Raw genomic sequence first — 13,808 nt, 5'->3', positions numbered from 1 at the left:
CTTCAAAACTGATCCCTTGATCAGAAGGTGGCACAAGGGGTCAGGGCTCCATGAACACCTTGGCACTCCAAGGCAAACAAGGCCACCTTGTTCCCATAAGGATTTGAAGTGATGCCCATGTATTGCAGCCCCTGAAGGTGAACTGTCAAGGGAGGAACAGTTGAGTAACCTGATTTTCAGTAATAACAGAGAAGTGGCAACAAAAGCAGATGTGATATGATACAACACTTTTCCTCATCATTTTGCAGACAGGGAAATGGACAAAAAGAACATGAAGAAAATTGAGTGGCACCATTCTGCATAAAAAAGAGTAGAAATCTAACTTTTGTAATTCCAACATGGTGATTTATTCCATTCTAAATATAGTACTTCAACACAGCAGCTGAATAATTCAGACTATGACTGTTTAGGATGCAGATTTTCAGTGCCAAGGGTACCTTTGCATCTACTCCTGACACACTCTAGCACAGATAGGTGTTATTTCTGGTCCTATCTTGCAGCAGTCACACCATTAACCTTGTTATTTTCTCACACCTTCAATACTGATAAGCAATAGCCATTCTCATGGTCAATGCAGGCAATGTGGGGAAAAGAAGGGTAATTTGCAGGGAGTAAAAAGATGGTTGGGTGTAAAACTTGGTTGTGATGAATTTGTTTTAACCACCAAGTGTACTCTGCACGCTGCATTTTGCATCCTTGCTGTAATCAAACAAACATGCTTGAAGTTACTGCCGAGTCCTGGTGTCTGGGCTACATTCATTTTAATACCAAGGCAATAATAAGACATTATCAACATGTAAATTGATCCATTAACCTCTATAGCAGCAATAAATTGTGTGACTTTGCTCGGCTGCTAGAACTTGCTAATCAAAGAGCAAGAAGGAAGTCTGTACTTGGAGCAGTCATAAATCATGAATAAAGAAAACCTGTGAGTACTGAACCCATCCTCTGCAGTATAATAGGTATTTCTCTCAAGCAAAAGCAGAATCCTCCAGTTTATCCTCAGCATATGACTTGCAGAAGTTAGGAAGCCTGAATATTGCCAGTAGAGCGAGTAGTAGAATCAGATACCTTAACCTACAGTCACAGCTGAGGATTCTTAGAAGTAGAAGAGATGAAGGAGATCCCATTAGGTAACTATACCTGAGGTTTTGTTCAGAGAGATGCTTTTGAAAATGAGAACATAAAAATGGTCATAACAGGTCTTTCCAGCGAATCACCAGTGCAGCATCGCGTTGGGCAGCAGCCAACATCAGGTGCCTAAGGAACAATGGAATAACAGGGCAAATACTATCTTCCAACTACCAGTTATCTGCACTCAGGGGTTTCCTAACCCAGAAATGTTGTCTTTGGATTCATATGCTATTTTATGAGCTCATAGAGGAATTCTTTGAACCCAATGGAGGGACCTGAGTGTACAGCTGCCATGAAGAGTTCTGGAACAGAACAGCCACAGTGTTGTGCACAGTGCAGTCAACTACAGATAACTCCTAACTTCTCTTATGTAAGTCAGGTCACGCTGTTGACCCTCAGTCTTTCTGGAACAGAACTGCTTTGTGGAGAAGTCCAGGCTTCCTTGCCGACACTGAAAAATGCAGAAATAGAGAATGATGAGCTGGGAGTAAAAGTGTGTGAATGCCAACAAGGACAATGGTAAAGGCACAGTAAATAAATACAGCACTACGTCTAATAACTGGGAGAGATGGACCAAGAGTGGCCATTTCTCAAGCATATTTTATAGCCAGTGAGGACACATTGACACTTACAGATATCATCCATTCCGACTCATGTAGGCAGCTGGAGTAGGCTTGGTACTTCAAACCCTGCAGGTACCCATGTCTTTTCACCAATGACAAAAGAAGTGCAGATGACAAGGTCACATGAAGACAGCCAAAGTCAGAGGAGGTAAATGTTGCTCCAGAAGCTCCTTACAACTGAGGTACGGTGTTGATGCAACTTGGTAGGCAGCGGAGAGCTGAAGCAAAAAAAAACTGCAAGCTGAAAAGAATTACAGAGAGACCCCAAGACAGAGATCCAGAAAGGCAGACAAACTTATCACATTTCTTCATCTGTTCACATCGATCTACGCAGCTCAGAATGTAACAAATTCTTTTTGTACTTTGCCAATGTTAGCTGTTCCTCCTTCAGTTTTCTGCAAAGACAGTTTTGTCCTTACTTGGAGAAAAATCATCTATATTCCATACAGCTGCAAAGAAAATTCAGCTGAGAGGCTGCTTACCTGTTCTGATAAGGCTTAAAAACCTCCAAATGTCTCTTGGGAGTCTTCTATTTCCCTCCTTTCTTAAGGAATGTGATGGCCTCTCTGCTACCAACGTGGCTTTCTGTACTAAAGGTACCATAACTCTCTCTCCTTCCTTTACATCCACTTTCCTGCAATATATTAAGATTAATCAAAACAGTGTAACAAAGATAAAGTTTGAAAAGAGAGAAAATTACACAGCACAAAGAGGCATTTATCTTCACCGTGTTTGACACAGTCCAGATGTGGCGTATCCTGTTTAAGGCTTACATTAGCTCAAGGCTGAGAACCTTCCATGCCGTTCTGAGCAAACCTTAATTTCTTCAGGAACTGAAGCAAATTGGCATTACTGAGTATTACACAAGAATAACTCGCTAACATTTTAGTAGTTGGTACTGAGAACTCACTGAGTAGACACCCGTTCCCCTCTGCAAGACCCCAGATCCCTTACAGAATACAACAGTCATCTCCCAGCTGACTGCATGACTGCTATCCTACACATCTCATTCAGCCTCCGCTACACATGCAAGATGTGGGAATGTGGTGCTGTTGCCAAATATCTCTTCTTTTGTTTATATAAACCCTGGAAGTCAGAGGCGGCCTCTCCAGTCCATTGGTGATGTTTACAGGGGCGTGTCTCAAGGGCAATGGGGTCAGGCAAGTTCCCTCCCTAATTAATTACTTTCTCTCTGAGTTATGTGGGAAAAGAGTCGACCTACCGGCACACCAAAACTCAGGGGAAATGTCCTTCCATCCAGCTGAGGCCTCATTTGCCCTCTGCTGCTGTTCTTCTGGCCAGGGTTTGCCAGCAGCCCATCCTTCTGGATGCAGAGGCTGGAACATTTTCCCAGTAAGGACCATGTGTAGGACACGGGGAGCAGGAGGGGCAGAGGCGGCACCTGAAGCAATAGGGGAAGAGGAGATCTTCTACATCTACTAACCATGTAGATGTGGCACTGAAGGACACGGTTAGTGTGCAGTATTGGTGGTAGGTGGACAGCTGGACTAGATGATCTTAGAGGTTTACTCCAACCTTAACAATCCTATGGTTGTAATACATATCAGAGATGGACTTATCTGAGTCAGGAGTTCATGAACCCACATATGCCATGCTGTAGCACTTCTTGTCCAGTGGTATGGGGAGGTGTGAAGGGCTTTGTGCCCGCCAGCTGTGATGAAGGCTTGCTGCATGCAAAGGAAACCTGTGGCTTTTAGTGGCTGGAGACCACAAGCAGTCCCTCTCACCTTAGCAGGCTGCTGGGTTATTTCCAACTCTGATGGAAAAAGCTGATACAGGAAGGGAACACACTGGCTGTGTTTTTGCACATTTCTTCCCAGACTAGAGTGGTACATATATCATGATAACATTCTCTGTAACAATGTCCAAGATTGTTTTTTCTGTATTTTGTTTTGTGTTAATTTTAAGACAAGCTGGGTTTGCAGTGACAAGCAGTGCTTATCTTTCACTCTCAAAGTGGCTGTTTCCTCTACAGTCTTGATTCTGGGTGCAATAAAACATAAGTCACTGAAACCCCCGAGGCATTACCCTGTTGTTATTGTCTTGCAAATCTTTGCCATGCCCCAGAGTATAAGCTCAGGAGGATTTCTTACAGTGAGAAAAAATTCCACTAAGATTAATAGGAGCTGCTGAAGAGCTCAGATACAAGTGGTTTCCTTATAGGGACTCCAAGGAAGAATTTGGATTTGCTATGGATAGAAACTATGGATATCATCCAGGATAGAAAATACTGTCAGGAGCTGCAGTTATCAGTGTTCTCCTCTTACTCTGTTGCCATATCCGTGTCTTCACAGAGTGCAGCTCCAAAGGGGATAATTCTGTACTGAATGACTTTTCAGATTTACAAAGCAGTGTCTCGTAGATAGATCTAATAGGTACAGCATGATGCACTTCAGTCCGTGCCACCGCTGCCACTGATTTCTATTTGCCAGTCTTGCTGGGCAGGCACTGAAACATGACTCTTCCATTGCAAATGTAAGACACACTTTGCATCAGAAAACGATTTTTCTATCCTTTTTATTGAAAGAGAAAAAAGAATCTAGTCTAAATAGCAATGCATTGGAATGTAGTTTCCTCTGATGCATTGTTACCACAAACCACTGCTCCTGGCAGCATGCAATTAGTACTGAAAAACATCCACTGCTTAAAAGAGTTTCATCTTTCAGCAGTTAGTAAATATAGCATGCCTCTGTTGAGGGTCTGTGGTGACAAGGCCAGGATGTTTCCTTGCAATAATTTGGCTTTTATTTCCTACTATGCTGTTCAGAGATTGTCTCTGCAGACAAGCAGAGCTGAATGGAGCCTCAGTGATGAGTCTGGTCACCTCAATCTGCCCCTGCAGCCAACATGAGAAGCCAGATTTTGGCAGAGGAAAACAGTATTGGATGAGCTGAAGCACCCTTGAGCATACCTATATTTGGCACAAACACCTAAAATGCCTCTCTTGGAACAGCAAGCATAAGTGCTTTAGGTCATACCCAGCTCCTGGCCTTTTGGTCACACTATGTGTGCTAGTTCACTTTCAGCCTCTCATCTAGAATCAACTCTTTCTTTTGTAATCAAATTCCAACAGGAGCTTAGGGAATTAACCTCTTTCAGGACCCCATGCAATATGGAGGTTTGAATCCCTACACCCAGCTGGTCATCCAACACCATCCCAGACATCTGTGTAGCAGCTCCGGGTCTTTTTTTTCCCCATGTCCTCACGTTACATTCTGGGGCAAATAGCACATCTCTTCAGATTCATACCATAAAAATACAACTGCACCACATTCACATTACTTTGGCACTTGGATCTGAAAAGCTTAGGCAAATAATAATAATAACAGCATCCTAACAGTAGTAGAGACCAGAGGGGCTGCCATTAGTTTATATGGCTCTGAGGAGAACATGGTCAAGACTAAATTCCCCAAAATGGCATCTTCCAATTATGCTGCATCCCCATGAAACACCATCTTCAGAGACAATTTTATACTGCCTGTCCTATAGGAAATCTAGCAGTCTAATCATAGTAGACTACCCTGTCTACTTGCCTGCAAATGTACCTTGAATAGCTTTAAACACCATTCATGCCTACCAATATTTTCCACAGTTCAGATGACTCTGGTTTGGCTTCCTGCTTCCACATTTATGTCAACTGGGAAGTGAGGAATGACACAGAAGAAAGTGTCACAGTGGTTTTGTGTTTCCAGTTTTCTGTATTTATGTGGAGGATACCCATGGGATTTTGCCTAGAATGCAGTGCAGGAGGTGAGGTGGAGGTCAGTCTCATGGTATGTTATGCAGAGATCTTGTTGGAGCTGACTCCCATGTCATACATATGGATAGGCTTCTCAAATGCACCATCAGTTTCCTGCAAAGATGAATATTTGTGTTACTATTCATCTGCCTTGAGCAATATGCAGATTTTCATTTCATTTACAAGACCTAAAAACCTACAGAAGGAATATGTAGATTGTGCAAACGACTCCCTCATGAAGAAAATGTGCCCATATGCTGTCTCATACTGATACAATGAGATTGCCTGCTTCCTGACCCAAAATCATAGATCCTGGTGGAGATTCATATTATGGATCTTTATCTCCTTAGTGGATAAAGGTCTACGTGTAAGGCTGGCATTTCTAAGAATTGAATCACAGAAGGAGAGAATCATTAAGGTTGTAAAAGACCACTGAGATCACCCAGTCCAACTATCAACCCATCCCCACCATGCCCACTAACCATGTCCCTCAGTGCCACATCCATCCTTTTCTTGAACACCTCCAGGGGAGGTGACTTCACCACCTCCCTGTGCCAATGCCTCTCCAAAGCTGCAGGAGGCCCTGCTTACAGGAATAAGACCCTTCTGGGAAAGGCTCTGGTGTGAGCAGTTCCCCAAACCACCAGTAGATCCCTAGTGGCTCTGCTGGTACCCAGTGAGGGCTCCCCGTGGCCAGCTGAGAAATGTCAAGTACCTCATTCTTAAACAGCCTGTGAGATGGTAAGGGGGTTAACATTCATTTAAAAACTGCAAGAGGCAAAGACTGTAACTCTGCACCTTTTCCATATAAAGAATCTATATAAGTCAGTCATGCCTAAGATATTTCCATCTTTTCCTGTCCCTCTCATTCTCTTTGGCAAGAGCCATATGGAACTAATTATGAACAAAGGCCGATTGTTTTAATATTTAGAGTTTCCCACATCAAGCTGCTGGTTTCTTTCCTTGGCTGGTTTTAATGTATGTGCATATGTTGAGCAGATACAGAGTTCCTCTTCTCTATTCTAAACAGTTGCTTTAATGTCATGTCCCCAACACCTCCATCCTCGCTTTTGGAACTCAATCAAAACAAAGTATTTTTAGTTTTGCATTAATAACAATACATGAAGGAAGGGACTGGCTCCACAGCTCAGCAGAATTTGGTCTCCTAGCTAGACAGCTCCAGTTACAGATAACCCCAGTGCAGTTATTTCTCTAAGCACACATACAAGTTGTAGATAGCACCGAGCAGGTTTCACTGACATTTATGTGTACAGAGGGGAATGTGAGTGGCAATGTGTGCTCCTTGCACTTAACGCATGTGCTGTGCTGTACCATACCCAGCACGCAGCCTTAACCCCTGAGTGCCCGTGTTTAACTGAGCAGCCCAGAGGCTCTGTTAAAGCCCAATTGCTCTGTGCCTGTGCTTTCCATCCTCTCAGAGGAAGGAATATCTGAACGTAGGATTTAACATTAATCTCGACACCAGATGGTGATACACCAGATATTTTTTTTAAGGTGAACATGTGATCTACTGTACAGCAAACCGGAGGGGTCTGCAGTCACATGACAAAGCGTATAATAAGTCTGATAGAGCTTTGATGAGACAACTGACCTGGTTACCATCTGTAGCAACAAGAAGCAAGCTTGACATTTTTGGAACATTCTCCCCAGAAGCTTAATTCTTCCACCTCTGTGGCACAGCAATCCTGCTGAGCAAACCACACCGAGAAACAGAAGGAAGCTAAAGATACGCTGCTTGAAGCATGTTGTTAAGGTTACGAGACTTGGGCTTTCCTTTCCTTTTTTTTTTTTTCCCCCTCCTCCCCTCCCTCCACTTTTCTTTCAAACAAACCACATCTTGACTCATACAGCCTGATGAGAAAACCCAACTCAGCTATTTGATATTTGGGAAATCTCAGTGAGCCTGTAAGTTGTTTCAAAGGAAGCCTGTGTGTGTGCCGTGAACTCCCTCTCTCTTACACACACACACACGCACACACACACGAGTTAGCTCTGCACTATGGTAGTACAGACTGCTGTGACTCCGGGTAGGACCCGAAGACTTTTGTTCAAAATACCATATGGATCACTGAGGAGACGCAGTGTGGAGAGGGTAAGCCGTGATTTCTTTGTACTGAATGCATGCCCAGAGGATGAGGAGGGTGCCATGTGATAGAAATTGTCTGCACTGCTAGCAGACAGAACTAATAGGGGTTATGCCACGGTGTGCAGAAATTTCTGCTGGTGGGACTTGTGTGGGGATGTATGGGAATCAGCACTGGTCAGAGGCTGTGTGGTAATTTAGGGCATTAATTGGTGTCAGCAGGAATGATATGATAACATGCAGTCATTATAACCAGTCAGAGGCTCTGTGATGATCTTTGGAGGTAACTGATGCTGAAAAGAGTTGTTTCTAGTAATCAGTACTTGAGAAAGTGTGATGGCGTGTGGCAGTAACAACCAGTGGGGAGTAAACGATAATGTCAAATAACACCAGTAGAAAGCTCAGGGTGATGCAGAAGGACTCTGTGCAAGTGAACACAGATGCAGGTCTGTCCCAGCAGAGATATACAACAAGGCGACTCAATGCAGGATGGGCTGTATGGTGTGTGATGTGTTACTTCAGCTGGTACCAGGCAGTGACACAGTGGGGCTGGCACTTACCTGCTGAAAAGGAATTCTATGGTGGCCAAAGCCACTTGTGAGCTTACTCTGAGTTTGGTGCATATGGTTTGGAGTATATCAAAACAAATTCTCTTTCATTTTTTTTTTCTTTCATTTGCACAAATATCTTTTTTTAAAGGAATCTGAAGAAAAAAACCAACTCAGTATTTCATTGCAGGTCAAAAGCTGTTTCAGTTACATGCAAAGCCATTCTTTAATTCTTCCTTTCGCAGAAGGGAAAGCAGAATCACTTTGTGTCGACATGAAACATATTTTCCTTGCCTTTCCAGTCCATCAAGCAAACAGAAAGCAACTGATTACTCACACAGCTTTGGTCTTCTATTGTCTGATTGTTGCTTAGTGCTCTGGAGCACATTCAGAAATGTTCCTCCTGGTAAATTTGGGCTTTGCAGTTCAAGATGATGATTCTGAAAAGGGTCAGGGCAGGCTGTCCTGCCTGGAGGCTCAACCTGCCTTGGGAACAGGGCTTTATTTGTGTTTCCCCATTACTGTTGTAACTAACATTGGTCTGGGTTTGCTGCTCCATAGAGGCACTGCTTTTGCTGTCCCAGAGGAACATATATGGATCAGAATTGGCTGACTTTGAGGATGCTCTTGCAAGCATGGGGGGCTGGAGCATTTGCTTTCTTCGCCAAAGGGGCTTTTCACAGGGTGCAAACTTTACAGTGCTGTGGGGACAGCATCCTTGAGACTCCTCTCTTGCTGGCTGGAAGGGCTTCCAGCATCACAGCCAGTGCAGGGATGTTGGTGGCTGAGCATGCTCTCTTGCAGACCAGACTCAAGTTGCATGAGGGCAAAGTTTAGGCTGGACATTAGGAAGAATTTCTTCTTGGAGGGAGTGGTAAGTCATTGAAACAGGCTTTCCAAAGAGGTGGTGGGGTTCCCATTCACCAAGATATTTAAGAGGCACGTGGATGAGGCATTAAGGGAAATGGTTTAGTGTTGGGACTCTGTAGGTCAGGTTAATGGCTGGACTTGATGTGCTTGAAGATCTTGAAGCATACAGGATTCTGTAATTCTACGATACTCCATCTGAGACCACTGAGCCCAGAGAAAAGTCATATGACAGTGTGGAAAAGAGGAAATATACACTGGATTTGGAGAGAGCTGCCCATAGTGACCCACCTGAGCAACAGCTGCCCACATTCTCTGGCTTGACCATGAGTATTAGTTTTCTCATGGAGAGTTTAGAAAGAGAGCAGTACAATCACAGCTAATTTATGAGACAGCCCCATGGTGGGAATTACAAGAGACCATGGAAATACCCGTAGGGAAGTCACTGGAAAAGATCAGTAGTTATGTAGGAAGCAAAAGCAAGAACAGACTGCAAATGGTACACTACCATAGTTGTGGTTTGTATAGCAGCAATGCATGCTGCATGCACACATTGTGGGGGAGAAACACACATAATTTATATTTATGGATATGCGGATACAGCTATACGTAGATAACAGAATCATAAGCTCATAGAATGGCTTAGGTTGGAAGGGACCTTAGAGATCATTCAGTTCCAAGCCCCTGCTGTGGGCTGGTTGCTACCCACCAGATCAGGCTGCCCAGAGCCCCATCCAGCCTGGCCCTGAATACCTCCAGGAATGGGGAATCCACATTGTACGTGGATGTGTGTATAGGAAGTGAGAGACATTAATCACAAGTGCCAAGAACTGGGGTGTGGGTGTAGGAAGTGAGGGGCATTAATCACAAGTGCCAAAACACGGGCAACACTTGTAACTCATGCAGAGGACAGCAAGCACTGACATGTATCAACTCATTGCTTATCTTAACTGTACTTTATGAATGAGAAGGGACAGTGTGCCATAGATCCCATCACTGTGTCTCATACCATACACAGAGGTTTTGAGTTGGCTGGAACCTTATCAGCAAAAGCAGGGGCACGGTGAGTGGGTGTGCAGAGGCACATGGCCCCGGTTCAGAGACCAGCTGCTGTCAGAGAGTTATGTGTTGTTTTATTTTCACTCACATTCACAGTTTATTTCTCTCCTTCCTACTCTCTGACCTAAGACTGGAATGGTTTAGGCTTCTTGTCAGGCAAATACTGAAGCCTTCCTTTGAGTTATGCTAGGGAATTTGGTACAGTGATCTTTGCAACCATTTCTTTTTCTGTGTGTCTTCTAAATCGCTGTTCTTGTCTTTAATCTCTCTGCCTTGTCACAGAGCTACCCATGGGCAAATGGTGCTTGAGGTTGATTGTAGTCAATTTCATTAAAGCATGCCATTGAGCTCCCAACAAGGTGAGCTGGAAGGAAACAACCCCCTGTTTCAGGGTCTTGAAGTCACACAGATCCTATGTTTCCCAGCTCAGAATCCAATGAAATACCACTAAATGTGTTAACTAAGAAGAAATTAAGTTCTGTGCCTTGGAGCACAGCAGAAGCTGGTGTCAGGACTGAGACATTGGCTGGGCTCACCTAAGTCCATGTGGATGTCTATGAGACATCTCCATCTCAGCCAGCACCTCAGGGATCACTGCAGAGGATGCAGTGGTTCCCTGATGACCTATGTTTGCTTGAATTAACTACTCCTTAAACTCCAATTTGCTCTTTGTTAGTCAGGTTACAATAACCCTGTGGTCAGAAGGGGACACCCCAAACTCCCTCACACGCTTTCTCTTAACACAGAGCCTTCCCCACCAGATCATCCGTCTCTGACTCTCCTTCCCCCACCAGTAAGCATGCACGTTAAATATGTAGTCTTCTCTCCCTTTGCATTATTAATGTGAGACCGTTTATGCCTGCAAGCTATCTTTATTACATCCATGTGGTGCGGATGTGTGTGAGAGGAAGATGAATGGAGTCCTGCTAATGCCTAACAAATGCCTGGTACCATTCAGAGACCTCTGTCTGCTGTTGCAAGGCACTGGCAAAGACGAGCACATACTTATTCCCTCTCAAGACCTCACTGGCTATTTTCCAGCCATGGGAACATTTCTCACCAGAAACACAAGACATTGTTTTTCAAGTTAGAAGGCTGAGAGAAAACACGCAGCTTTCTTGCATTAAGAAAGAACAAGTCTGCCCTCTCTTCTGCCTCTAAGGCTTAAAGGACAGTAAAGATGCTGTGCGAAAAGGAAGGCCAGCTCCAGAATGAATGAAGTGCTGTGAGAAACAAACCAAAATAGGTATGCTATAGCTAGAAAGGTTGTTTTAAATTAGGTCCTACAGTCTGCACCCTAGCTTTAAGTTCCAGGTCTCGGCAATAGTCAAAAGCCCTGTGCCCAGTTCTGTTAATGGGTGTTTGCAGCTCAGCAGGACTTCAGTCTCAATCATTTTTTTTGTTTCTTGTGCCTCTGAAGAAAGTAAGCTAAGATTAAAAATGCACCCAGAGCTCCAAACCAGAACTACTCTATCCAGTACATCTGTGCAAATCTACTCCAGCACAGAGCTGGGACTGGTATTTACCAATAACACTTCTGTGCCGAATGGATATCCATGAACATTCATTGATATCATGACTTTAAAACAGATCAAGCGGGGATAAATCTTTAAATGGGTATTTACTGCCACAGAAAACAGATGGCAGAAGACAAAGCTCCCATGTTCTTATCCCAAGCTGCAAGCATGTTAAGAATGCAGCAGGAAACGTCATTTTTCCTATAAATAAATTTCTCTTGAGAAGAGAGAACCCAGAGTTGAAAAAAAAATCAGTCTATCAGCTCTGCAGGCCAAGTCTGAGGCAGGTTTTCCCACGCTGTTCTGCAGCTCTTGGCGACCTTTGCTTTCAGCAAGAGAATAGGACGCCTTCAAGCAAACCCAGCAAAAGAGTTGGGGCATGTATTGCTACTGCACAAATTATTACTGAGTTATTGATTTTCTATCTCCACTGGACAAAGCATAATTCAGCCTTTGCCTTGTTATTAATCATTTTCCAGTGTGCGTTTAAGAGGAAAGTGGTTGGAAAACCTCTCACAGCCTGGTCTGTAGTGAGGGTTGTGACAGGGTAGAATAAGGCAGACCTCACAGCGTTCGTGGCTGAGTGGTCTTCATTTGTTAAATTCGCTCATGCAAAAGTCTAAGCAGTTCTGCAGTTGCTCTCTCTGACACCACAACGAAGCAAGGGCTCCAAGGGAAGTTGATCTGCCTAGTTCATACTCTCTGCAGACTGGTATGCTGGCATGCAGGCGCTGCAGACCTTTGCTTCCATGCCATTTTTCAGTACGCCTCTTACTTTGACAGCATCACTGCTAATCTGATGGACTGTCAAGGTGAGAGCAGAGTTATTCACATACTGTGGATAACAGAAGAGAAGTAGATAATTGAGTGTGGAGAAGGTGCCCAAGAGAGAAGAGAGACCTTGAAGCAAGGAACTCCTATTGTCTTAGCATTTTTTGGCAAGTTTCTCAACTCTTAAAGTAATGAATTCAGTGTACAAACTTGGACCAGCAGAAAAATAGGAAGCAACATTCAGCAACACAGTTCATTTGCGATGAATTAATCACCAGCCCTATAGATAAGTAATTGTGTGTCAAAATATAAAAACTGAGTAAGAGGATAAGCTTAAGCAGCAAAACTGTCACCTGTATAATGCTCTGATATAATCACATGTGACTGCTGAAACATCAATTTTATCTGCTTCATCTGAGCTTTATCTTTTCTGACCTGTTCACAAGTATTTGGGGGGAATTGGTTTAATTTGAACTCTACCTAGACAGACAAATGCTTGGCACAGCCTCTCGGGTGTCTGGAAGTTGTAATATTTTCTGACACTCCTAAGAGATGTAACAAATCAAAACAGACTTTTCGTGAAATGGATCAGGAGTTGTGCCAGACTTTGTTCTCCCAAAATCCATTCAGGTTAACAGTGCAAGAGGTGAGAGCACAGCAGAGGTTAATAGATAGTGACTAGTGAACTCTACTGAGTTGGGAACCAGGATACTGCTCAAATGGGCTTCAAATGGTTGGAGATTAATTCAATTATTGGAAGCACTCAAGGTCTGGAGACCTCATGAGCAGAGGCTCTTCTTTGAATTTTCCATTACTTTGTAATCTTGTTTTTAATAGAAAATGAAGAGATTTTTTTTCATTACATCTTGGCATTTGTTGTCTTTTTGTTGGCCAGGCCCTGGGAGAGCAATGGCAGTTAGGGGTACAAGAGCAGGCCAGGCAACAGAGGTCAGAGCCAGAAATGAGATTAAAGTTTTTGAGCTGTGTGGAGAGGTCATATGAATTTGGTTATATGGATCTGGAGCAGGAGAGTTGCTCCAGCAGCTCGTGGAACCTTTTAGACATCCAGCTAACAATCCTGCTCAGGGCTTTCTTGGGCAACTAGCACCATGCCTGGATCACACGGCTCACCAACAGCCCAAAGCTCAGGAGATGTAGTGGTTTAGCACCAAACCAGGTTGCCCCAAGGTAGTGTTTCACAGCCCAAAAAGCAGGAATTTATAACCTTGTTGTTTCAGTCTTTTCTGAGAGCATCCAAGAAATGGTGGGCTTTCATTCTACCAACAGATGTATCTGAGTGAGTCTTGCACTTCAGTTTTCCTCATTGACCAAAACATCAAACTCTCCAGATTGCACAGGCAAGGAATACAATTAAGCTGTTTCCCAACAATATCCCACGAAAAACTTTTGAAAAGATAATGGTCT

General features: G+C 43.7%; 1 protein-coding gene and 1 long non-coding RNA gene across 7 annotated transcripts in view; one reads left to right on the top strand and one right to left on the bottom strand.

Moving 5' to 3' along the window:
- FRMD4A (FERM domain containing 4A) overlaps nt 1-13,808 on the top strand; it is a 327,545-nt gene that overhangs the window by 144,225 nt on the left and 169,512 nt on the right. For 2 of the 5 annotated variants that reach the window (XM_015872744.2, XM_015872897.2), the window contains exon 1: nt 7,415-7,630. The exons of the other annotated variants lie outside the window; for them this stretch is intronic. In XM_015872744.2, the coding sequence (XP_015728230.1) occupies nt 7,538-7,630 (93 nt within the window). In that variant the 5' untranslated portion in view covers nt 7,415-7,537. Of the gene's footprint in view, nt 1-7,414; nt 7,631-13,808 lie in introns of those variants that run through there. 5 annotated transcript variants of the gene reach the window in all.
- Nucleotides 213-2,969, bottom strand: LOC107318967. 2 transcript variants are annotated; one of them, XR_001557589.2, is made up of 3 exons: nt 2,485-2,969; nt 2,240-2,391; nt 213-2,152 (listed from the first exon to the last, which is right to left on the bottom strand). It is a non-coding gene; the product is annotated as an uncharacterized LOC107318967 (long non-coding RNA). The 2 variants fall into 2 exon arrangements; XR_004305953.1 differs by having other exon boundaries at nt 2,240-2,969.

The sequence above is a fragment of the Coturnix japonica genome, chromosome 1, assembly GCF_001577835.2.
Source record: "Coturnix japonica isolate 7356 chromosome 1, Coturnix japonica 2.1, whole genome shotgun sequence".
Lineage (NCBI taxonomy): Eukaryota > Metazoa > Chordata > Aves > Galliformes > Phasianidae > Coturnix > Coturnix japonica.
The sequence above is the reverse complement of the archived record's forward strand: the minus strand, read 5'-3'. Positions and strand labels throughout refer to the sequence as shown.